The sequence below is a fragment of the Neltuma alba genome, unplaced genomic scaffold (genome assembly GCF_004799145.2).
Source record: "Neltuma alba isolate B1F8T4 unplaced genomic scaffold, ASM479914v2 tig00011721_pilon, whole genome shotgun sequence".
NCBI lineage: Eukaryota > Viridiplantae > Streptophyta > Magnoliopsida > Fabales > Fabaceae > Neltuma > Neltuma alba.
Window position 1 is genome coordinate 41,788 of NW_021636353.1, and position 26,559 is coordinate 68,346.

Consider the following 26,559-nt stretch of genomic DNA (forward strand, 5'->3'; position numbering starts at 1 on the left):
TTGACTATAAAGGTTAAATGACTAGAAGTATATCTTTTGAAATTAAGGGGTTAAATTAAAACTCTATATAAAATTAAAAGACTAAATATATAATTTAACTTAAATATAAATATCAACATTAAAACTTCTTAAAAGTCCAGTAATTAAAATTAAGATTAGTAAGAACCAGATAAATTTTGTCAAAGGGGACAAGCTATAGAGTACAATGAGCACCAAACTTTGTGGCAGCATAAAAATGCGAACACTTGCATAGACCCAACGTCTGAATGGTCTCGGGTCACAGTGTCACGCGGCCTTCGGGTTGGCGCTAGCTTCATACTACCTCTAATTTTTAATATAATATTTTATTTGATTTTTATTTTTATCTTTGATAAGACTTTAATCTATTTTATTTATCATATTTATTTTTTTTAAAATAGTCCTTCTAATAATAGTAGTTCCAGTCAATATACCTGATTAACAGGGATATTTTAAGAAAGACAACATCTATTTATTACAAATAACTAACTTAACTTATTTTTTAATATTATCAAATCAGTTAACTAGCTCTTATAATTAGGACCCGAGATAATATTATAGAATCAGTCTCTGTGAATGGCAAATAGGACAAGGACTACAAGTGAAAATGTTAGACAAACATGATTGAATTGAAATGAGTTTTCACTTTTGGGGTGAAAACAAAATTTTTTAAATTTGGATGGTTTAATAGCAAACTCAACTTTTTTAGGTTTTCTTCATCTTTCTCCTCGTAGAAAGCTGAGGCACTGTAAGGACTAACGAAGTCCTGCAAAAATCGCGTGAAAAACTGGGAGAAGGGAGAGAAAGGAAAAGGCTTGATATTTTTCCTAAAACCCTTCACATAAAGACAAACCCCTTCAGAGAAATTTCTCAACCTTTCAAAAGCTTCAAGTGGGCGGTCTTACTTCTATGAAACTCCAAGACTGAGGAATTCAATGGAGTTCAAAGTGCTGTTTACGGCGATATAAACCGATTAATAAAGTAAAGGTAAGTGTGCACATCATTTTGATAGTGGGAAAAACAACTTATTTTCTGAGAACCCTTGCTGTTTGAATTTCCATTTAGAGAGAGAGAGAGAGTAGCGAGAGAAACTCTTGTTCGATAATGTTTATGCTTACAAATTGATGATAGAGAGGTAGAATAAGCAACGTTTTACCTTTTGCTTGAGTTTTTGAAGAGTTTTTCCCCCTTGACTTCCCTAAATATTCATTTTAGCCAAATTGGGGATTTACATGAAATTGTGCAATTCTTGATTTAATATGGTTAATAAGAGGTCTAAGGAGATAGATATGACAGGAAAATGATTTCATATAAAATTTAGGAGAATTGATCTTGAGTTTTAGATTCTGGGCTTTTTGATTGACTACGTGATGTTGAAAAATAAGGTAGACGCATGTTTCAAACCGATACAGAAGTTTAAGTGTTAATATTGGCTAAAGTAAGGAATTTGGAAAGTTTTGGATTCATAAAATAATTTCTCATTTTGATAATCCTAATTTTAGACCCTTAAAATTAAGGCGAGTAAAGCTGATCAAGATGGGAATGGTCTTGTAGCTTCAAATGACTGTCTCTGTCTATTGCTTATGAGCTTTCTGGATTGATTGTTTTATCTGAATACGCATTATAATTTCATCATTTTGCATCTTCTCATTCTTATTTTCTTGGAGAAGAATGAAAGTTGTTTCACCTCGAGTTTGTGGGTTGGCCTAGTTTGTTGAAGCAGAGCATTTTCTCCGGAACTGACTAGCTTTTGTAACTCCCACCACTTGGGGAGCTGCATGTGAAAGCGGCAAAAGAAAATGTTCTTGGATGTAAAGAAGAATCTTGCTTTAAGTCTGGAAAAAGTTGTTCTTTCTGGTTTTTATTTTGATCCTGTGAATCTTTAAATTGGATCTTTTTACAATTATGGTGATACTGAAAAGAGTGTGATTCTTCTTCTTCTTCTTTTTTCAATGACCGTATATAATTGGATTTTGTAAATCTTTATGCAATCCCTTCCTGTTTGTTGAGGCAGAGCATTTTCTCCGGAACTGACTAGCTTTTGTAACTCCCACTACTTGGGCAGCTGCTTGTGAAAGCAGCAAAAGAAAATGTTCTTTGATGTAAAGAAGAATCCTGCCTTAAGTCTGGAAAAAGTTGTTCTGTCTGGTTTTTATTTTGATCCTATGAATCTTTAAATTGGATCTTTTTACAATTATGGTGATACTGGAAAGAGTGTGATTCTTCTTCTTCTTTTTTCAATGACCATATATAATTGGATTTTGTAAATCTTTATGCAATCCCTTCCTGCCCTTTGTTTGATGGAAGTGATACATGATTGAGGTAAATATGGTAATATGATAATGTACTAAAACTAAGTAATCAAATCTATAATAGAGTCTGTCAGTAATGTTTCCAAAACAAAAATCCTGTTTCAATTTAGCCCGATTCTAAACAGCTTTTGTTTCTGCAAATATAGCAAGAAATATCTTACTTCTGCTCACTTTTCTTTGCAGAAAAATTTGATGATTAAATCATAAATTTTTAATTGGAATGGAAGGTGATATATTTGGAGACATAGACAATACAGCTGTCCAAGTAGATGGCAGAATCATTCAGGCATTTCAGAAGAACTTGCTGCAAGCCCAAGACATTTTGGATCAAAACAGATTGCTAATCAATGAGATCAATCAAAATCACTTGTCAAACATGCCACAAAACCTGAGTAGAAATGTGGGTTTGATCAAAGAACTGAATAACAATATCAGAAGGGTGGTTGATCTCTATGCTGCTCTTTCCAGTTCTTGTTTGAAGTCTCGAGAAGCTTCTTCCGAAGGGGACTCCAGTGGGACTCTCAAATCTGATGGAAAAGTTAGTCAAAAGAGAATTAGAATCAACTAACACTTGTCAACTAAAGGGCGGTTAGTTGGTAAGAATGTGATTCCACGTCTCATAAAGCATGGATTGTTCAAGTCCCATTACCTATGTGAAGACTTTATTAATAATTAGTTAATAAGTAACTTTACAAATGCTTTTTAAATTATGATGCTAACCTGCCATTGTTAGGTCCTTAAGATTTAGCACAAACTTTTGTTTAACCAAAAAAAAATAATAATAATAATAATAAGCTGTTGGTGTGAATCTGAGCTATCATGTAAAAAAAGTAAGGCATACTTTGGTGTTGGATATGATTTTTTCCAGGGATCATCATATATTCGAAATCCTGTCTAAGATTCAGTTATTATTTTTCCGATAAATGGACGTCTGCTGCATGAACAGTTTTAGTTGCAAATATATTATTCATTTTACGAAATTTAAAGGCTGTCAACTTATTATTTCAAGTGTTTGTTTTACATTAAAAATATTTAAAGCTAAACAATTTACGTGTTGTACGTACCCAATCTATCCCTACGTCCGGGAGGAAGCCAGGCTTTGCTTGTTTATTTATAAAGCAGAAAAGGAGTGATCGTCCTTCAATGATTTTGCTCTATTTATCCTGTATAAAAGTTTTACTATTTTAAAAATTCGACTTCAGGAAAATAAAAACATATCCAGTTATCCACACTTCTCGGCTTTCGCTTCATAATTTCCAACTAGCCGTTGAGGTCATATTGATCATTCGCGTTTTATTCAGTGTTTCGAGATAACTTCTCCACGTCAACACTTGCTAGGAATCCATCCGCCATCAGGAATCTTGTCACTGCATCGGATTACTCTGTTCAATATCAACTTCACTTGCATTTGCAGTTAAAGAAACAGTGTGGACAGAAATTTATCACCATAGATAGAATGAAAAAGTATTAGTATCATCACCCAAAAAAGAAATATGAAGAGTATTGTTCAATAAATAAAACTGTTACAACCTTTTAGTTTCGAGGTGTGAGAAGAGGGGGATAAATAAGAACCCTGCCAAACTACGCGCTATCTCATCTTTGTCATCAATTTGAATCAAGCATGAGCACCGAAACTCTACTTACAAACACTTCTATTTTACAGTCATAAGAAGGGGTGAAACGCACAACCTATTAGTTCTGAGAACGTCCAGCCAGAGGCCCATAAATTGCTATTGAAGCACCCCCGTTCTATCTTTAACACCAGAACGTGAGATTCTATGGGGAAGGTCATGATGACTTCAATTGATGTCCATGTAAAGAGGGGAAATGGACATGTGGAGCTAACTTCAGGTTCCTCTCAAGGCTGCAATCCTTGCAGCCAAATCATCATAGTCCGGTAACTTGGGGTGTACGTGTCGAGCTTCATTTGATCTGTCTGCCTGAAATGTAGCAGCACGAGTAAATACTTTGTTGGCTTTTTCTGCTCCTGTTTCTTCACGAGGAAGGGAAATGGATCGAGGTGGAAGGGTAACCATCTCTGGCGTCTCTTCAACTGCGTCATCCATTTGATGTGCATGACGACTTTTGGACTTTCTTCTTGCTTTTTCAGGAAGAGGGATGGAAGGCTTTTTACTATAATGAATCAGTAACTTATCTATCATCTTTTCCTCTTCATCATTTCGATGCTGCTCACCATCAAAGAGAGTTTGCAGGCCATGTTGAGGTCTTGATTCATCCTTTGTCCTGCTCCTTGATTTTCTTGTCACAACTTCAGCATCTTCTGCACCGTCATCCTTGTGACTAGACCGTGATTTTGAGTGCTTCCGCCTCGTGGATTTTGGTTTTAAGACAGGGACTTCTGGCATATCTTCTTGATCATAGAGTTCTTTTTCATGACTCCTTCTGCCACGCCTTGCGTGTCTAGTGGTCTGCCTATCTGGTTCAGAATTATCCAAACTTAATTGGCTCCTCTCTGCTACAGCAGCAGCATGAGGCTGGTCATGCACTGAAGGATGCTTAGGGATGCCATCACTAACAACATTTGAAGATCCCATATTGACTTCGCATGCGCTGTTCTTCTGTTTAGAATTAGGTTTAACATAAGGTGGTGGGAGGGCATTATTGTAGCGGGGCTTGACCCTAGGTGTTTCGTCCTTTTGAACTTTCCCCTGCGAGTCATAAAAGTCAGGTGGGCCAGCACGACTGACAGTAGATGGTTCATTGACATTCCTCTTCAAACGCATTTCTGCATGACTGGGATTCAAGTCTAGCTTCTTGGCAGCTACAGTATCATGTAGGTTGACGCGATTAGCAGTAGATGGCTCATTGACATCCCTCTTCAAATGCATTTCCGCGTGACTGGGATTCAAGTCTGACTTCTTGGCCACTACAGTATCATGGCTTACTTTTTGAGAAGCGGCATCGCCCCAACCATCATGCCGCTTAGTGCCAACATCTATGTGTTCCACTCTTTTACCCTGCAATGAACAACCTGGTCCATTTGGATCTAACATAAAATCTTCTTTCCAATAACCTCTATTACTCTTCTTGGTAGCAGAGTCTAGCCTTCCCAGCAATCTATTGTCATGGCCATTCCTTCTCGAAATGACATCATTTCCACCATTTGTCTCCCCAACTCCATGTCTAGGGAGTTTGGATTCAGACCGAATATTATGATCATCACTCACTAAAATATCTGCTTCCTGGCGGTTGTGAAATCTATGCCCATCTTTAAGACGGCCAGGACTTTTCTGCAATGGAACATCACCCTTGAATCCTTTTATGACAGCATTGTTTCCAAGTGATGGCTTATTATGATCAGTCAAGCGGCTATAGTTATAATTATTGCCATCCTGCAGAAGTCATATATAAGAAGTCATTCCACTTTGAGAAACATTCTCCAACAGGTTTAGAACCTAATAAGAGAGAAACAATGTACAAAAGGGTAATTTTACTTGGAGCAGGTTAAAATTGGCAAAACACCGTTTAATAAGGAAGCTAAGTTCCTCATATAATTGAAAAGAAATGCTGAAAACAGCACCTGTACAAGAGGAGAGGGTTTCTGCATCCTCTGTTCAAAAGTCTTGGAGTCCCACATTATTGAAAACTCTGAAGCAATCTCCTGCATCAGGCGGACCTTCTTCTCCAATGTAAAAGGCCTTGAGTTCGCATTTTTAGCAAACTGTAAACAAGCAATTTAGCCCGTCATTTCAGGAACAGGTCAGGGATATGTAAAATTCACACAAAGATACAAGCATAATGAGTGACCTCTTGATTCACATAACATTCCATGGAATTCCCATATCTCTCCTGGAATATCTGCCTAAGATCACGTAACTCTGGTAGATCAGAAAATCTTGCAGCAGCAAACATCAAAGACGATACAGCATCCCTGCATTCCTCAGGGCATCCACTGTAAAAGAAATTGAAGCAATTAAAGTTCATGAATATTCCAACTTGACACGGGAGGATATCAGGACAAGATTGAAATCGCTGCTCAAATGCAATCACATGCGAGCATTTATCACACTCAACTGCAAACACATTGGCCAAGACACACAACTTTTATAAATAAAATACCTCCTCCCTCACCACTAAGTTGATTCTAAGATAGACCGAATGCTCACAGCTAGCTAGAAATGAGTTTAATCTATCAATCCACACATTTATATGTAGCAGTGAGGGCCACAAAGGCTGTCAGAAATCATGACTGAATGTCAGTCAGATATTCTGATGTTCACGCAAGGAGGAAAATGATGATATTGATGAGTGAAGTTTTAAAAGAAAACAAGAACAAACACTTAGCTAGGAACAAATAGAGAGGAAAGGACTCCCAGTGTGATGTGTGAACAACTTAAACTGCTGATGCTGATACATTTGTTTCATTCAAAAAGTTAACCGATTAAAAATGTGACAGGGCATATCGATATTGAACTTCATATAAGAAATCTCATGTCCATCTGTGTCCATGTAGATCAGTGGTTCGGTTGTGCCTTCTTCATTCATGTCCAAGAGCCATACCGTTACTCTACATGGAAGGCTGTTTTAGAGTACGAGGAATAATAAACCCAACAAGTCCAGCAGATTGACATGACTGGGCATCATTCTCTTCTTTTTTTTTGGCCAAGCAAACGAAATGAAATTAATGTTTAAGCAGGAATCACAGGAAAGGATTCATACCTCAGTTTCTGCATCACTGAGAGGTGTTTCAAGACAAAGTCACACGATTGCTCAACGAAATCATAACAAGATGATAGTGTCAATTCAGCAAGCAGCCCTTCAGCCTGTTTCAGCACCTCACAAGAAAGACAAGACTTTCAGAAAGTATTATAGGACATAAAAAGCAGTTGTGGATAGGGTTAATTAGAAAGTCTCTGAGATGCTTGATAATTGATAATAAATAAAGAGAAGAGACAGATAGTCATCATTCAGATACCCATGGAAAATCACGACAAAAATGCGGGGGAGAAGCAGTTCTCAGATAGGAAGCTGTCACTCCAAAGAATAAGTCATTGCCCACACACAATCAATTTAAACCGGTCATGACACTATTTCACAAGGACACTTCAGATTTTATCATGTCAGGGTGCTGGAATCCTTGTCATGTTTGTCGGCGCTTCTTAGGTTGTTCCACTAGGTTCCTTTTTGTACTTTTACCTCTGCTTCTATATTAATTAATTTGTTTGACAAACCTAGGATATTACCCGAGAGTGAAAATTGCACTTTCCAATTACCAGCAGAGCAGCAAATACAAAACATATACATGCTCGGCACCAACCACACAAATAACCAGAAATACTCGAAAGTATTCATTCCAGCCTTCAAGCAACCGGAGAATCAAACAAAACCCAGACCATAAGTAACATGAACAAATAAAGCAATTACCCTTCCGTGTGCATTGACGTCTAAATCATTGGCTAGCAGATCAGCAATGTCTTTCTTCAGAAACTTCTCAGTCGCCTTTCGCTTCCTTCTTATCACATCGATCCGACTCTTGGTCAGCTTGATCAGCGCTTTGCTGCGAAAATATAAAAGGAAACCCAAACACAAATGAACACATTCTCACATTTTTTCTCAAATACTTCATGATCAACAACCGAATCGAATCAAAACAGAGCAGAGACACAGCAACAAGGTGAGAGAACTAACCACTTAGCGGCAAAACCTCGACCAAGCAGGCCGTCCAACATGTTGGATCTCAGACAGCAGTCAACGCGGCAGCTCGACTCCGCAAACTAATCAACTCAGAACATGCGGTTCCCCTTGGATCAATCCAGGCAAGAGAAAACAATAGCACAGAACTCAACCAAGAAGATGAACAAGAATAAGGAGAGAGCAATTAAATTCGGAAAGAGCAAAAAGGCTTGAGTGAGTCTGACGCAGTGACAATTCATATTTTAAACTTACGATAATGACCTTTGGCTTTTGCCGTCAGGACCCAAGTGGGGTCAACGTCGATGAGACCCCCCATGTGAACGTTAGGAAGGATATTTTAGGGATATAAAATAGAAGGGTTGTTATCGCTTAAGGATAAGAATGTAAATGTGGATCAAAAGGAGTGACATTTACCGCTAGATTCGATTACTCTTTTTGAAGTCTAAGAAAGTAGCGGACGGTCACGATTTAAAGTTATTGATTTTCATCTTCTTTGGGCGGGGAATCTTTTCGGCGCGTGCTCCACGGAATAGCGTCCTCAGCTGTTCTACGGGTGTCAAAACTCGACCATCCTGTTTTTGAGCACAAGGGAAAAAAACAGAGATCACGGAGACGTTAATTCCGTTTATTAATTACGAATAGGAACGTATTAATTATGACAATTATTTGTGGACATCTATAAAAATGGAAGAAAGAATGCGCTTGAAATGCATAATTTATAACCATGAGATGAGGAAAAGTAAAGGAAGGTTATGATCACCTTCAATAATAATGTTGGTGATCGTGATTCGCGATTAATTTTGTGCTGGTGATTTGACCTTTATGTTTAAAAAAGTGGGGGGAAAAAAGAAGATGGGAGTGTTGCTTCTGTGACGAGCTTCATCCTTAAACAAATGAGTCAACCAAGACTTAATATTATCACTCTGAGCTCAACTTCAATAATGCAACCAATAAAGGCGCAGGAGTTACGTGTTTGCCTCTACTGTTTAAACAATAATCATCGTGTTCTTGAATGATGGAAATTACATTAAAATATATACATATATATTTAGGTTTTTTTTTAAAAAAAATACCTCTTAATATAAAAGATAGTTTGACTTTCAATTTAATCATAAATATAAATTCTCAATCTATTTTGTCTCTCATAGTTATTTATTTATTTTCTAAGATAATTTTATAATAATTATATATGTTAAAAATTTGATCAAATAGTAGTTTCAACTAATACGTATGATGAGTAAGAATATTGTAAAAAAAAACAATACATATTTATTACAAATAACTAATTTAATTAATTTTTTTTATTTTATTTAGATTATTCAACAAGCTTTTATATTGAGTACTGAATGCACCGTGTGTACATATTTGTTGAAATTTGAGGGAGTAGATATAACTTTAAATCCGTATAGCGAATATCACATGACTGAGTGGAAGAATTGACCATCCGTCCAGTTGTGTCCACCCCATCCAGCAGTTGCGTGTCCAAAGAATCAACATTTAATTGGAAGTCATCGGCTTTGTTTTCTTCCTCCCCATCCTGAAAAGAAACGGCACCAACAAAACAATTCAATTTAATTCAAACTATTTAAATACTTGATAGCACTCATTTAAATTTCATTGCATTTGATAGTTTAATTTGATTTCTCTATGATTTTCATATGAATTTGAAATAATAACAACAATAATAATAGAGGACTTCAAGCATTTATATTTTTGTGCTACGAGGAAGAGGAAAAAAAAAAAAGGCGAATTTGGGGATCAACAAAGTGTGGCTAGCCGAAATGAAAGTAATGCAGGCACGTTGGCTGGTTGTGATGGGGACGGCGAAGGGAAACATAATTAAGTTTAGCCTGGCCTATTGTTTGCTTTTTGTCCCAGTCTGTAATCTCTTCCGTGCTTAATATAGAACTTAATTATTGAGTTAGTTTTAGTCCTAAATATAAGACCTATTTCTGATATTTATCAATTGTCTCTAAGTTACTCCTATGGATACTCCCTCAATTATAAATCAAGTAGAAAAATGAGAGGCGGTATTAAGAAATATGATTATGATGTTTTAAAAAAAACGTGTTACATTTTTTATAATTAACTAACTTACTTAATTTTTTAATCTAATCAAATTAATTAAATAGGTCTTATATTAAGGATCAGAAGTGTATAAACATACATCTTCGGACTTGTTCTAAATCCCAACTTGGTGCCGTATGGTTTGAGGCAAGTATATTTCTTGCCTTTTAAATTCTTTTGTTGGAGTATAAATGGGATAAAAACAAATTATTACCAAACAAGTGCGAATACTCGTTACCAAATACATGTTGGACACAGTCAAGATTATGACGTGTTTGTGTTTGTGTGTGAGTTTGATTGGTAGTAATCAGATATATATAAACACACTAAAAATAATTCGTTTCAGGAATTCCAAATATATATATTTGTTTTTCTTGAAAGGGCTTCCAGCTTGAAAATTCTTCCATATGACAAATTGATGGTGGTTAGGTCCAATATACTCCTCTGGTCCTAATTATAAGACCCAATTGATTTATTTGAGAAAATTAAGGAAGTAAGTTAAGTTGGTTATTTATAATAAATAAGTGTTGTCATTCCTAAAATATCCTTGCTAATTAAGTATATTGGCTAAAACTATCATTATTAGAAGGATTATCTTGGAAAAAAATGCATAAATATAAGAGACAAAATGGATTGGGTCTTATAATTAGGACCAAATAAAAGTCAAATTGGGTCTTATAATAAGGACCGGAGGAGTAAAAGTTTATTGACTAATGAGTAGATTAAGAAAATAAATTAAGTTAATTATTTATAATAAATAGATATTTTTCCTAGATTAGTTTATTGGCTACAACTATAATTATTAGAAAGATTATATTAAAAATAATAAATAAATATGAGGGTAAAGTAGATGGGTCTTATATTAGGACCAAAATAAAAGTCAAATTGGATCTTATACTAAGGATTAAAAGTAGTATATAATTAGGCTTTTAAAAGAAAAAAAAAACGTGTCTCCATTAAAAGCATGTGCCTCCCAACAAGTATGCTTCTCGGAATTCGAACTTGTGTTATACTATTTATGAGAGTGAGACTGTTTATTATCTTAACAATCAACTTGTTGGTGTGCAGTGCATATTGATGAGAAAAACACATAACTTAGCTGTATGAGTTACATGTAACGAAAATATTTTCTCACAACTCGGAAAAATATTTCAGAAAACAAAACAAGTATATGGCAGAAATTAAATAGCACAAGAGACACAAAAAATTATTAACATAAAAAACCTCTCAATGCAAGCGTAAAAATCACGAGTCATCTCGCCCAAAGAAAATCATAGCTTCACTGTGATTAAAACAAGATACAAGAGAGTCTCAACTATATACATAAACAAGTGCAAACAACTAGCCAAATACTCAAAGCTACGAGCTTACAAAAGAGAATGAAGAGGCTGAAATATACTCCAAACCAAAGGCTATAGGATGAACTCAATATCTCCAACGCTAGGCCATGATTTGACAATCCCTCTGTTAAAAATGACGTATTGGGTGTTGTGAAATTATTGTCCAAATTTCAACCCAATCCAATTATTAACAAACGCACATAAATGCCGACCGATTTACTGAAACTATCTTGTGAAGATGTAAAAATAGTTTTCTCTCTTCTTCTCTCCCCAAATGGTGCTTTTTTTTCTCAAATGAAAACTCACCCTTAACCCTAACTTGTCCCCTCTCCAATTCAATAAGTGAGATTTAAATGGTCTTTAAATATTGGGTTTTCCTTCAGATAGGAGGGGAGCCCCAAACCTATCGCATATTTTCTTTGCACGGGTAGAATAAATTGCATCTACCGTGACTTTTCAATACTCTAGTTACTATTTACTTTTAGCTTCTTTTTTTTTTGGTGAAATAAAGGGGCCAAGCCCATCAGTTACATGACAACTATTCTTCTTGGGGTTTCAAACCCAGCAGCATCAAGTTTGACCAGTTCTTCCACCCAATCCGGCGACGTATTCCAAACGAGTCTTCTCTGATTCATTTTGTTGCTCATAGTGGCGAGTTTATCTGCGACTTGGTTCCCTTCCCTGAAAATATGCTTGAAGTCGAGCTGCTATTGAAGGATGAGCAGTTCCTTCAGCTTCCTTGAGATCTGGTAACAACCCTTAATTTCCGCTCCCTGTCTGATTTCCTGGACGATCTGCTCCGCATCGCATTCAACTTCAATTTTCTTGAATCCCATTTGTCTGCATAAACAAAGTCCTTCAATTATTCCCCACGCTTCGGCTTGTCTGATATCACACTTCTCTAATTTTACTGTAAATCCACTCAGCCACTCTCCACAATCTCCCCTTATCACTCCTCCGCATCCTGCTTTTCCTTTGTAGTTGATGCTTCCATCCGTATTAAGTGTGCACCAATCTTTTCTTGGAGGTAACCATTTAATTCTTCGAATTTCCACTTGCTAATATCTGTCTCCTTGTTCCTCCCATCTTGCCGTATAATTTCTAATGTACTGTCTAATGATGTCATCTGCTCTCCAGGGTCGCCTAAAACTCTCATCATGTGCTTTACTATTCCTCCATTGCCAGATGAACTAGCAAACAGTGGCGAAGGTTTCAGGCCATTGAGCTTCCTCTAGATTGCATCCTTTATAAAGAACATTGTTCGGGAACCAGCTTTCTCAATTACCACTGAAAAAGGAATTCCTTCGTGCTTCAGGTATGAATTTCATCCAAATTCTAGCCGCTTCAGGACAGTCCCTCATAGCATGAATGAGATCCTCCTTTGTTTGTTGACAGCTTTTGCATGTCCCTTGTCCTCCATCCCATTTCCTTGTTATCTCTTGGGTTGGGAGTCTGTTGAGCGAGGCCCTCCAAAGAAAAATCCCGATTCTTTCAGGAATCTGGAGTTTCCACATCTTCTTCCAAAACAATTTGTTTCTTGGTTCTGGTGCTCTGATTAGAGCTTTATAAGTACTTGCTATGGTGAATTCGCCTTTTGTGTCAAGGCTCCATATGATCATGTTCGTCTCCTCGTTTTTTTAGTTTCGGCATTTCCCCTAATTTATCTCTTATTCGTTCCGGCAGTACTTGATTCAGTGGGGTAAGATCCCACGTACCATCCTCCTTGACAAGATCTTTTACACACAGGGATCGATCTATGTCTTGTGTATCTGGCACAAGTGAAATTAATCTACCTACACCTCTGATCCAGTTATCTGTCTAGACTCGGGTTGATTCTCCATTTTTGACCTCCAAGAAGGCATTCTCCTCAAACAGATCCTTGAGCTTGCATAGTTCCTTCCAGAGCTGCGAATCAGTTCTTTTACTAGTCATTTCATTCCCCCTTACTAGTTCTTGACAGTATTTTGCTTTCAACACCTATACCCACAGTGCCGTCGGTTCATTTCTAAATTTCCAAATCATCTTTAATAGAAATGCATCATTCATAACCTGTAAGGACTTAATTCCCACTCCTCCATAATCTTTGGGTTGACATAGCTTATCCCAAGAAATGGCATGCCATCTCCTATTTCCTTCCTGCTCTCCCCAAATGAACTGTCTCTGTGCTTTTTCAATTTCTTCCACGATGTCCTTGGGCAGTCTTCCATGTTGAAGAGGATAAAGGGACATTGAGCTTGTGACTGCTTTCACTAAGGTGATCCTTCCCACCAGTGATAAGCTCTCCGCCTTCCATCCACTAAGCTTACTCTTGATCTTCTCCAGGATGCATTTATATTTGTCTTTCTTCTTTCTTGGAAACTCTATGTTCGCTCCCAGATATTTACCCAGGTCCTCAACTGCCTTGAATTTGCATTTATCACAAATCTCTTTTTTAGTGCGCTGCGAGACATTTGGTGAGAAATAGATTTGTGTCTTTTCACAGCTAACCTTGTGTCCAGAGATCTCTCCAAAAACCTGCAAAACCTGAAGAATTATGTCAATTTGAGGCATTTCTGCCTCTGCAAATAAAACAAGGTCATCAGCAAACATCATGTGAGAAATTATAGGGCCACTCCTTCCAGCTCTCAAACCTCTCCACTTTCTCTCTCTCACTTTGTCAAGGATAAGATGGGTAAGTTTTTCCATGCCTAGCACGAAGAGATAGGGTGAGATGGGATCGCCTTGTCTTAGTCCTCTTGATGGTTTAAATTCTTCTAATTTGGAACCGTGCCACAAAATCTGAGTTCTGGTGGTACTTATACAGTTTAAGAGTCTCTGTGTCATTTCTTCAGGGCATCTCATTTCCTTGAACACTTTTGCTATGTAGCCCCAACTCATTTTTACTTTTAGCTTTATGTGTAACTAATATTAGTTCAGATTCATTGAATTGAATATGTAAGTCTAGTACAAAAATGATGAAAGGACTTCAATTATTTATTATGTACTTGTTTGATATCGGGAAAAATAACAAATAAAGACCCTCTAATATGTAAAATTATTATTTAGGACTCTCAATTTGAAAAATGACAAATAAAGACTCGATCTCATATTGCAAATATGAAATCTTAGTGAAATGCCTAAAATCACAACTCAGGTATGCCAAATGATAAGTTAACTATGGAAATGACATATTCAACTTTAGCGAATAACAATTTCAGTAGACCAAATGGCCCAAATAGCAATTTCACATATTGAGGTCTTTATTTTAAAATAATAATCCTGCAAAATAACTAATAACAGGTTTTTTTTAAAAAATAAAAAAGTATTTGATTTGTTAAAAAAATATGTAAAATAGTGAAATGAAAAGTAAAAAAATGATTTGCTTTATTAACATATATAATTGTCGTTAATAAACCATCTTCTCTTTAATAATGTAGTGGAATAAAAGATAAAAAAATATTCTATTTTTTTATCCTTAAAACACATGGCCCAAAGTGTATTTTCCAAAATATTTTCAAAAATGGTTTTTTTAAATATCTCAACAAATTTGTTCTGTAACTAAGAAATGAAGCCAGTCTTTACATCTGTACATGTTTAATAATAGCAAGTATGAGATGACAAATAAAAAATCTATATAAAACCTAAAAGCTGGAGTAAAATGTTGTCTTCCTCCTCACAGCCATGGAGACAACAACAAAAGCAGGATTAGGAAACTAGATGCTGCTGTGATTTATTTAATAAATAGGTACACATCCAAGTTAACTTCCCAACACTTAATTAACGAACTCATCTACATAAGAAGCATCCCTCACAAAGTAGTGATCCAGTGTCACCTTGTTGTTCCCAGAAGCGCTGGCCCGGGGGGGGGGGGTTCAGATCATGTAAAAGAAGTTCAGATTAAAGACAGGAGGTGGATGATAAAACGGAAGAGGTAATTGTCATGATGAAGCAAGTCGCGGCGGACCAGCCTGATGAGGACGGTGTTGGGAGGAAGAAGGCCGCTGTAATAGAGCAAGGTGGACACCGAAGCAACTGGCTCCCCGATCAGCGAGCTGAACAGCCTCAATATCCATCTCACCATCGAACTTGCCAGAGACTGCATCCACCAACCACATTCACAATCATCATCAGCTTATATATATGTTATTCAAAAACAGAAAGAGAGAGAGAGAGAGAGAGAAGAATCGCAAGAATAGTAATCATCAGATTAGAATGAAGAGATGTGGGAAGCGAAATAAGACCATGAGCGTGAGGTGAGGGAGGGATCATAATAGCTAGAGGTTCAGAAATGGAGAAGGGGCTACTTGTTTGTTTATTCATCTCATCTCATCTCTTCATCTCAATTCTTCTTCGTCTGCGTAATTGCGGCCACAAGTGTAGAACTAACATTCCCACCTACCCTTCACCAACCTTTCTGTTCTTCTTATCTTAATTAGCTCACCAGGCACCTCCCCCTCCACTCTCACCAATAAAGAAGAGTAAAGAGGGCAATACGAACCGGAAAAATTAAAGGCCCCTTGGGATCTATGTTGCCGCATCCATAAAGTTAGCCTCCTCTGTTTTTAACGCATATGATCACTTTTCTGCTCCTTCAATTTAGAAGCCCAATAACTAATTCGTATAAATAAAAAATATAATTGAATTAGTTATTTATAAAGAAAAAATATGTTTTGATTTATTAAAGATATTCTTGATTATCTACCATGGAAAAACTATGACTATGGATTGTAAGTATTAATTAATGTGAGTTATTAATAGGGGTAGTTTGAGAGAAGATACTTCCTTCCTCCAGTTATTTTTATAATATTTTATTAACTGCTTTTATAAAATTAAGAAAAGTAGTTAAATATTATGACAAAAAATAAGTTTAATCACCAACCAACCACTAAAAGATAAAGAAAACGCTGGCAAAAAAGAGAAAACACAATAATAGTGGTACATATCTAAAAACAAACTTCATCCAAGTCACACGAGATAGTAATTACCAGAAGCCGAACAAAGCTGATTGGGCAGGTCCGATTGGTTTAACCAGTCTTTGCCAATTTTCTAGCCCATCATCATGTCTTTTGCGCTCATATATGATAAATGCCCTGTGTTGATGAAAGTTATGGCGTCTTGAGAACACATCAAAAATTTTATATTTTCCTCGTTATGTGTAATAAACCTAGACAGAAGAACAACACAACACTTCATTGTAAAATTCAGCGCTTTCCGGACTTGACGAGGTGGCATCTTGAGAATGCATAGATGCACATCTATTTACGCCTTCCCTGTGCAGTGTCAGTATAATCTTTATTTTTATGTCAAAAATAATTTAACACCTTTTTTTTTTTTTGGCAAATTCAAAACATTTTTAACTATTAGTGTTGATCCATTATCCTTTGTTCAATATTTGATGTCTCGTGATTTTTAAATTTGTAATTAATCAGTACACAATTGTTTGCTGATTTTGCGTGAGATTGAGTGCTTAAAAGAGGGAATTGCACTTTTGATGGCTAGGATTAGGAAATTCGGATCAGCAAAGGGTGGATAGGTTTGATCACGTGATTCAGAAACAGATCGTTTTATAATGAAGACTTGGGCCGAGAAAAGGGGAGAAAGAACATCCGGAGAGTTAAAAGATGGGCTTACTTTATTGGGCCGAATCTATACTTGACTGGCCCAGTGGAAAAAACACAAAAATTGTTGAGAGTGGGATTTGAACCCACGCCCTTTCGGACCAGAACCTTAATCTGGCGCCTTAGACCAACTCGGCCATCTCAACTGTGTTGACCATCTTGTTTTCTACCCTCTACATGTGGACACAGCACCACATCACGGCCAAAGATTTTGAGATTATTTCGAAACACGATACTGAGCATAGCATAATTTAGGCAAGAACATCAATAATGAATACGCGATGGATCCAAGTGGCAGAAACGGAGCTCGAATCTTGCAATTCCCCGAACTCTCTAATCTTTATGGTCACAATCAGTGGGGCGAATTTCAGTTTGTCCACTGCCACTCTTGTTGGCCCATTCAAATGGTAAGCGTTTTTGTGTTCACAGGGCCCACAAGATCAGAAGATCATTTGGGGGCTTCCCCTGTAGTTCTGACTATCCCACAGCTTAACTTGCCAAATAACAATTGAATTCTAGCGCATCAGCCTTTATATTTAATACCCACTTACACCCATCACCAGTTTAGCCCCACCTCTCTTCTCGCCGCCAAAACAGAAACCTTGATGTGTCACTAAGCATGTGGTAAATTAATTGACACCTTCACCATCCAAATTTAGCTGCATATGATCCTTCACCATTTTTTAAGTCAGTTGCTGTACTCTTAAATCCGATGATGTGTTATTCTTTTGTACATTTAGACCAATGAATTTCTCATTACAACCAACATATCACATCCATCTTCATTATTACCAACGTTATCACATTAAAAAATCTGACAATTTTCAACGTATAGATCATATGGGCATCGTATGATGTTTAGGCGAATTGTTCTGTTGGCGCCACACAAGGAAGGCAACATCACAGATTCTGGTTGAAACTTAATGTTTTGTGCCACCTGTTGCGTGCATCCAACAAGACCATTGATGAAAAGAGACGCTCGGATTAAAGTTGCCCAATCATATGTCTCGTTTACCTATCAATGTCTTTGGCTGTCCCTGTTCCTTTCTGCTTTGTCCAGCACATGATTGTTACAGTTTAGGTGGACACATGGCGAGGCATAGGGTCTCTGTGTCATAAGTCACAGTGTTTTGATCGTCAAATTCTTCATCATGTCCCTTCCCTCGGTTCACTTTAGGACACAATCATCCCCTCACGCTCCCCTCTTGCTCCTGTTTCGAATCTAAATCTTCATGTGGCTAATGAAAGCTCACCAAGTACACATATGTGGCTCCAAATGCCACTGCAGAATTTGCTTCTTTTGTCTTCTCTTCCTCAATATGTCCTTGAAAGATCTTTGTTTCACGCGAGAGAATATTCCAAGCTAGCTAGGTTCCCAGAAAGTCAAGCTAGTTCTTAAATGCACATGACGCCAAACAGCTAAAGCCGAGAGTAGTTGCAGAACTGATGAAATTAAATTCTCAACTTTTACACATCATGTCCGTAAAACCCTGATCCAGGATTAAAGTTTGCTGAAACTTATTCATCTTACCGACATTACAGTGACTTGGGTTGTCTCTGCTTAAGCCAAACTTCACCTCTACGTACATATAATACATGTACAAAATTAAGATATTATTATCACTCTCCGCACGCTAAAATTCTCCAGGAGTACGCAGGACCGTGATAGAATTGGAACAGTACAACGTTGAACTTGCGAAGACTCGTTAACGTGTTCTTTAGTCTGGACCCTTCTTGATGACACGTGTTGAAGTCCACGTACTGCTGCAGATCGCAGTTAGATTTCGTAGATCTGGCCTGAGTCTTAGGGCACTTTTAATGAAGCCTCCATTTTCTTCTCACCTGGCTGACATAGAAACTAATCTGATCTTTTGTGATAAGCATGCACTTTAAAATCTGGCTCATCTTACCTTAAATATCTGTCTCTTTCATCCATTCTTCCTCTCAATATAATACCGTCCTTGTTTAATCCGCACATACACCGTTGTAATCCTGTCCCATTCATAAGCTGACTATGTCCTTATATGTACAGCTCAAGCCTTGAAATGAATTACATAAAAATATTTCAAGTGCAATTGAACTACAAAATCAAAATACTTGAACTTCAAATCATATATAAATGAATATAATTCATTCACATACGAAACTCATTGGTTTTAGTTAATTAGTTATTTCAAATAATTTCAGGCTGCCGTTCAGATCCCCATCTGATAATTAAAGTCAATTAGCACACTATTAGCTAAGAGAGATGATCAGTGAAAAAGCTTGGGTTTGTTCGCCGTTAAGTAAAAGTGATTGGTGGACTCAGTAATCCATGTGTTGGTGACTGTTGCTATATATAAATGGAGTCGTTTACCAAACTTACACCCTAAAACGGAAAACCTAATTCTGCTGTGTGTTATCAAATCCCTTGACCAATAATCCACCAATCAGCTACTCAATCTTCTTCAATCACACTATCAATATAGTTTTTTTTCTGATTAACCAAACAATTGGAAACTGTCCTACGTTGGTATTCAAGACTCGTGAGCTTCATAATTTAATGATATACTATAATGTCAAAATAGGGTATTGATATAAGATTTACCTAATTAACTTGGATAGTTGTAGAAAACTAATTAAATTAGGTATTTGTTAAAAATCTGTATTAGTTTTCTTAAAATATCCTCTTCCATCCTCTACATTGAAACTGCCAATGATACCAACATGTTTAACATGGACTGGGCTGAGGGACAAAACTAATTGAAGTCTTAGGACCAAACTCAAACCTCCAATTAACTTTAATATTAAGAATGGAGGCAGTAATTAATTACTGCATTAGGGAGGCCAGAGGGGACCCAATGTTATTATATATGCTATGATTACCTACGCGGGCTTGATTGTGTGGTGGATTACTGACGAGATTGAATTGAAAAACAAATCAGAGGAGCACAATTAATGAGGCTGGTTTGACAAGAAAAGAGAAGGAATATATATATAGAGAGAGAGAGAGAGGCGGGGGTAATAAATAAACAAGAACTGGATTTGAGATGTAATGGATTTGTATGTGACAGTGAGGGGGTGCATGCAAGAATAATGAAGACGCAGAGGAGCTAAATAAGAAAAAGAAGAGCATTTTTTTTTTTTGGGGGTCCACAAAATGAAAGACAGGTGTTATTTATGTCGTTGTCATGCCTAAGTAGGTCCGCCCAATTAATGTAGATACCTTGAAGCAAAGGGCAGTGCCCCTGCTACTATATTTGACCATTTGGGGAATCTCTGAACAAACAAAGCGTATATGGCATGCAGTCAAAACCCTTATTCCAAGCTCCTTTCACACTGGGATGGTCATGCTTCTGATTTGCATTATGCTTTAATAATAATATGTTGTTCTGCAGATAGATATTATTGGTTTGGTTCCTACTGTAGTGCTGATGCAGGATGGAGATTGGAGAGGCAAAGGAAAAATACGGCGCACTTAGCTTGCACTAATGCAATAATAATAATAATAAGAATGGGTTGAAGCCAAGTTATTAGGAGGATTAATTATATGTTTTGGTGGTGGCCAGGGGGAGATATATATATATATATATATATTCACACACGTAGGGTGAGTATTCTTTTCTTGGAGGCATATGCTAGGGCGCGGAATATAATTCACGTGTTCTTGGAGCCCCACCCCGAGTGCCCCAAGACCTCTGCATAAGCATAATAGTACCTTCGATCCTAATTATAAGAGCCAGTTAACTAATTTGAGGAGATTAAGGAAGTGGTTGAGTTAGTTATTTGTCCTAAATAGGTGTTGTCTTTCCTAAAATATCCTCACTAATTAAGTGTATTGACTAGAACTATTATTGTTAGAAAGGCTACTTTGAAAAAAAAAATGTATAAATATGAGAGACAGAGTGAACTGGGATCTTATAATTAGGACCAAAATAAAAGTCAAACAGAGTCTTATATTAAGGACCGGAGGTAGTAATATATTGCTCCAATTAAAGATGCCTTAGCTTCCAGCTCTTCCGCTCCTATCATATTATATTATATTAATTATTCCCCCCATTACCACTTTTGTTAAGTAATGGATCTCTCCTTTCCCCAACGGGCAACCTCCAATCAACCATCGTCCACATTCTCATCCCTCCTCTCCGCATATAAATATATACACCACCTCCGTCCAATTTATAAAATCTCATTTATAGACCGCAAACGAAGTTTTATAAATAAAATTGGAGATAGTGTGTGTATATATATATATATATATATATATATCTTTCCGCTACTTATCTCTAAAACTAGTTACTATAGTATTTTATACATTATGTGTATTAGAGGTTGGAATGAAAACCTTTTTCCTACCCTCACGTTGACTTCAACCGAGTTGCTCTTCTGGCTTCTTCACGGGGCTCACCATGGATCCATCGGAGAAACTTTCGTAAGAGTACGAAATGAAATTACCAATCATCTGCTCCCCGGCGTTGAAACACCATAATACCAATGGAGAAGATTACACGTGGACCAACCAGGGGACGACGCGTACTCGAATCTTAACCCGCTGTTCAAGTCAAGCTAGCCTTTTCTTTATTCCTCCAATTCCATTTCTTTATTTCGCCAATGATCACACTGATTTTTCATTTTAAAAATAAATAAATCCTGTCCCCGAATCTAAAGTATAAAATATTGCAATCACGGTCTGCCGTGTTTTCTCTGCTCATACAGCCATTTTCATGTGCTCATTCATTTTCCTCCCCGCTGCTTTCCCATCATTGTTAATTTAATTAATTTATTTGTTTTCCATCAAATCAAACTTTTTTAATTATATATATAGTTATAGTTATATACATATTTTGTAATTTCTCACTGCCCCCCGAAATAGATAGCTTTGTCCTTACCATAATATTGTTCCCTTTTGGCTAAAGGTATCTAAACCTTCGCCACTTGTCACTGTTCATTCCAATCTCTTTCGCATGAAAACCATATATCAAAATCAAGCTGTGATATATATTCATCTTCAAACTTCATCCGACCATTTAATTATAATAACAATCGTTAAATTTAACAAATCAATACTCAAAATAAAATACTTCTCCGGTCCTTAATATAGGACCTAATTGGTGAGTTAGTTTTAGTCCTAAATATAAGACCCATTTTTTATATTTATCAAGTTTTTCTAAATTACCCCTATGGACACTCCTTCAACTATATCAAGTAGAAGTAGAAGAGAAAAATGAAGTATTAAAAAAGATGATTATGGTATTTTAGGAAAAACGTGTCACATTTTTTATAATTAACTAATTTATCTAACTTTCTTAATCTAATCAAATTAGTTAAATAGGTCTTATATTAAGGATAGGAGGAGTATAAGAATTTTAACAAATGGTCACATTGGTTAAGCTGCCCCTCAATTGGTCATGCTCGGTTAAATCCTCGAAAAAGATTAGGGAGCGATAACGCAGCAGCACCCAATGAAAAGCGGGTCGTTTAGTCCAATGGGGACCACCCCACTTGCGCACTCACTCGCGCTCTTTAAGCGTTTCTCTCACTCTCTCAATACGCGCGTGCTTCCCGTCGTTTGTCCCCTTCCAAAATATCTCAACCCCCATCAGGCATGACGTGTCACAAAAATGGGTTTTGACAAAAAAGGAAAAAGAAAGAGGTATGTGGGTCCATCTCGTCGCTCCCAAAGATCGCCACGTTAGCCGCATCTGTTACTGTGTGCGCGTCCCTTTATATATACGGTGGTGCTCCATCATCCTTGAGAAAGCGAACCTCCCACCAAAAATAGAAAAACAGGCTCAGTCAGATTCACACAAACACACCCGCATCGTCCAGAGAGAGAGAGAGAGAGAGAGTATGGGATGGAGCAGAACGACGTGATTGCGCCGTTCGTCATGAAGACGTACCACATAGTCAACGATCCCAGGACCGATGATCTCGTCGCTTGGGGGCCAGCCAATAATAGCTTCATCGTCGTCGACCCTTTGGATTTCTCCCGCAGGATCTTACCAGCGTATTTCAAGCACAACAACTTCTCCAGCTTCGTTCGTCAGCTCAATACCTATGTTAGCTTCCTCCATAACTTCCATGGAGTTTTCTTTTCATTTAACAGCCTCTTTTATTTAAGCATCGCAATCTTTGCTTTCTTATCATGTGCATGTGTGTGATGGAATTCGTGATAGGGTTTCAAAAAGGTGGATCCAGATCGATGGGAGTTTGCGAACGAGTGGTTCCTTCGGGGGCAGAAGCAGCTGTTGGTGAACATAGTGAGGAAGAAGCAGCACAAGAATAAGAATATTATGTGTTATCATGAGGGTTTGGAGGGAAGCTGATGGAGGAAGTGGATGAAGAAGTGTTGGTGATGGAGATAGCGAGGTTGAAGGAGGAGCAGAAGGCGCTGGACAAGGAGGTGGAAGGGATGAATAAGAGGTTGGAGGCAACGGAGAGACGACCTCAGAAAATGATGGCGTTTCTGTGCAACGTGGTGGAGGACCCTGATGCTCTATCCCGCGTATTGGCCAAGAGAGAAGGAAGACAGTTGGCGGAGAAGAGGCGGCGCCTGATATCATCGGCCGCCGCTGCCACCACCTCGTCCTCGTCTTCGTCTGGCATGGCTGTCAAAACAAAGGTGGAAGAAGACGAGGCAACTGTGGTGGGAGGTATTATGCCTTGGTCGCCGGAGACTACTGGTTTCGAAACTCGTAATTTTTGTCAATCTTCTCCGCCGCAGGAATCATCACCGTATTGGTGGGGCAAAAGCCAGGCAACACTTGACACACCTCCTCGGAGTCAACAGAGTAATAGCGACACCACCGTTTCCACGGCGGTGGGAACCGTATGGCCGCCTCTAGGAGGGACGTATTCGGAATGTCACGCCGGTGACGGTCAATTATTGACATGTTTTACAGATATGGCGCCGGATACCCAGAGCAAACCGAGGCCGCCGCCGCCGCCTTATCCATTTTCGCTGTTGGAGTGGGGCTTTTAGATATGCTTGCTTCACAAAATTTGTGTCAGATTCTGTCTTTGGTATCAAGTTATAATTCTAATTCTAATTATATGTGCTCCAACATTGTTTATGGAGATTTTTTTGTTGTTGTTTAATCTGTTCAAAACATCTTTCCCAGCTATAGACTTCTAGGTAAAATTGAAAGTTTAACCTTGCCCTGCGACTTTTACTTATTAATCTTAAATACACTGGTTGAGTTGTACGCTTTATGAAGAACAACTGATAAATTTTAATTTGGAGGAGGCTTCTAATTTATCCACACTACATTTTTAATTTAAAACCCAACCTGTATGGAGGACGCATTCGCCTATAAATCTATCTTGAGTACGCTAAGCTAGTTGAGATGTGAATTTCCGAGAGGATTGATAAATCTTAAATTTAGAAATTATAACTCATATATAACAAATTTATAGTTTAAGCGACAATATGGCTAATCAGACAGACGTACAACCAAGAGTTCATGTTTCTTTTTTCTTTTTTTCCCCTTCCATTTTTTTGTCAGCACGGTACTAATTGGTGTAGCGAGTGATTTAAAAAGTGAAATATATTTAAATTGAACAAAATTTGATAGGAAATTTAGCCAGAGGAGACCATCTATGTAACTACGACGCGAAATCAAAACAAGCTCCAGAAGAGTGAGGACAATGTAACAATATATATTTCTATAATCTTGCAAATAAACGAATAATACGAGTACATGACAAGTTGACAGTGAGGGGTGTGTGTGTGTGTTGCATAATTGAAATGGGAAAAGGTTTTATATAGGAAAATATCTTCAAACTCTAGCTTGAAAAGTAATGAAAATAAATATTTTAAAATAACAACTATTGTATTTTTTTAATACTTATTCTGAATATGTTTCCTTTAAATCAAACGTGATGACGAAGCTGCTGTCGAGCAGTGGTTGGGTGGTTGCAAGAACAATTACGAAGGAGATCGATCATCGTTAATTATGAAATGCTTTAGGCTATGTTGTGGATAGAAAAAAACTGAGACAAAAATAAAAGATAAGTATTGGGAACAAATTTTTTTTTTGAAAGTAGTAAAAAATCAGGTATTTTTCCCCCCTGATTTTTTTTCATCCGAGCACGAAATTAAAGTAAGGAGTCGCGGGGTTGATAACGAGTTTAATGACTAAGCCCTTTGTGTGAATCTGTTGACAATTGGGTGATCAGCTATATTAATTAGCATCGATAAAACATTAAGTTTGTCCAGGTTATTAAGTAGAATTAATTGAAAAAAAAACTTAATTGGTTGTTATAAGAGACACAGGAAAGCAAATTACAAATTGAACCAAAGGATGGGAAACAATGATGATGAGAAGTGTCGCCCCATCACTAATTGACCACTTGCGACCCGTTTTGAATAGTTTATATATAATTTTTTAATCATTTTACAAAATGGAGATAAGTATATGAGAGAAATTTTATCTCAGCTTATATAACATACTTATAAGTACTTCCTTCAGTCCTATTTATAAGTTTCATTTTCAAAGATGGGTCTAATGCAAAATATAAACTTTATTTTTGAGTTTGTTTAAGCATTTATTACTTTTCTTCCTATTTTACCCTTAGTTAACTATATTTAGTACTCTCTCACACACATATTAATATCATCTCATATATTCTCTTTCATCATTTTTTCATTCTCATTTACTCTCTTAATAAATAAGAATGAATTTGGAAAAAAAAAAATATTTTTACCTATTTATTATTCTTAACTATTTTAAGTGTTAGTTCGTTAAACGTAATTCAATGATTTAAAGTTTATATATAAAACTAGAGGTAGTAATTTTTAATATCATGCCAAATAGGGCATGAGAAGCTAGCAAAGACGGTCTAAAAAAAATCGTCAATTTGATCTTTTGTCAACAGTACGGTACAGGTGAGTCTCTGCTCTTTTTAACTTTGATTTTTATTTTAAATTTGAGAGAGGCTCAACTGGGGAGATTGAATTCACAGACTCTGTCACCCACAATGATGGATTTTTTTTTATTTTACTATATACGAAATGAATATGTATTTATTATCATAAAGATATATTATTTTCAGTCTTTATGTAAAAACTATATGACTAATTTGAGAGAAGATTAAAAAAATTATTTAAATTATTTATTTGTAACAAATGTGTTTTGACTTTTTTAAATTACTATTCTTCAATCATGTACATTGAAACTACGCTAATTAGGTGGTAAAATATTTTACAATCAATAGGAATATTTTTAAGAACACATTATAAATAAAATAAAAAAATAAAATAAATTAGATTTATATTTAGAACCAACAGTAATACTAATAAATATAGAAGAATATTGTCTCTCCTGGTGTAAAAGTATTTTAAAGTGCCTTTAAGGGTTACGAAACACTCCTAAAGCCTCTCTAATCCCATGAAAAAAGAGCCTTAAAAAATACACACATGTATACTCTTTCAATCTCATTTACAGGGTTAAAAAAATTTATTTTATCTAATTTATAAGTCGTATTATTAAATTTTTAATATAAATATACCATGTTATCTTTTATTTATTATGGTATATGTTATTATTGTGTCAACAAAGCATATATGCTAAATATGGATAAAATTATAAA

General features: G+C 36.7%; 2 protein-coding genes, 2 long non-coding RNA genes, 1 other non-coding gene and 1 pseudogene across 5 annotated transcripts; 3 read left to right on the forward strand and 3 right to left on the reverse strand.

Moving 5' to 3' along the window:
• Positions 1-762: 762 nt before the first annotated feature.
• LOC114717251 (protein ELF4-LIKE 4) lies at positions 763-3,040 on the forward strand. Its single transcript, XM_028902357.1, has 2 exons — positions 763-1,005; positions 2,514-3,040. Exon 2 carries the CDS (start codon positions 2,551-2,553, stop codon positions 2,896-2,898), a length of 348 nt encoding a protein of 115 aa, XP_028758190.1. The 5' UTR covers positions 763-1,005; positions 2,514-2,550; the 3' UTR covers positions 2,899-3,040.
• Positions 3,041-4,038: 998 nt separating this feature from the next.
• On the reverse strand, positions 4,039-8,191 carry LOC114717249 (uncharacterized). Its single transcript, XM_028902356.1, has 6 exons — positions 7,980-8,191; positions 7,716-7,848; positions 7,011-7,114; positions 6,099-6,243; positions 5,872-6,012; positions 4,039-5,683 (listed from the first exon to the last, which is right to left on the reverse strand). Exons 1-6 carry the CDS (start codon positions 8,018-8,020, stop codon positions 4,178-4,180), a joined length of 2,070 nt encoding a protein of 689 aa, XP_028758189.1. The 5' UTR covers positions 8,021-8,191; the 3' UTR covers positions 4,039-4,177.
• A 3,882-nt stretch (positions 8,192-12,073) lies between these two features.
• Positions 12,074-21,228, forward strand: LOC114717253 (uncharacterized). Its single transcript, XR_003737694.1, has 3 exons — positions 12,074-12,419; positions 12,530-12,707; positions 21,205-21,228. It is a non-coding gene; the product is annotated as an uncharacterized LOC114717253 (long non-coding RNA).
• LOC114717252 (uncharacterized) lies at positions 14,931-15,772 on the reverse strand. The gene is made up of 2 exons (XR_003737692.1): positions 15,613-15,772; positions 14,931-15,467 (listed from the first exon to the last, which is right to left on the reverse strand). It is a non-coding gene; the product is annotated as an uncharacterized LOC114717252 (long non-coding RNA).
• TRNAL-AAG (transfer RNA leucine (anticodon AAG)) lies at positions 17,055-17,135 on the reverse strand. Its single transcript has one exon. It is a non-coding gene; the product is annotated as a tRNA-Leu (tRNA).
• Positions 21,229-22,732: 1,504 nt separating the features above from the next.
• Positions 22,733-24,180, forward strand: LOC114717250 (heat stress transcription factor C-1-like; annotated as a pseudogene).
• Positions 24,181-26,559: the final 2,379 nt, after the last annotated feature.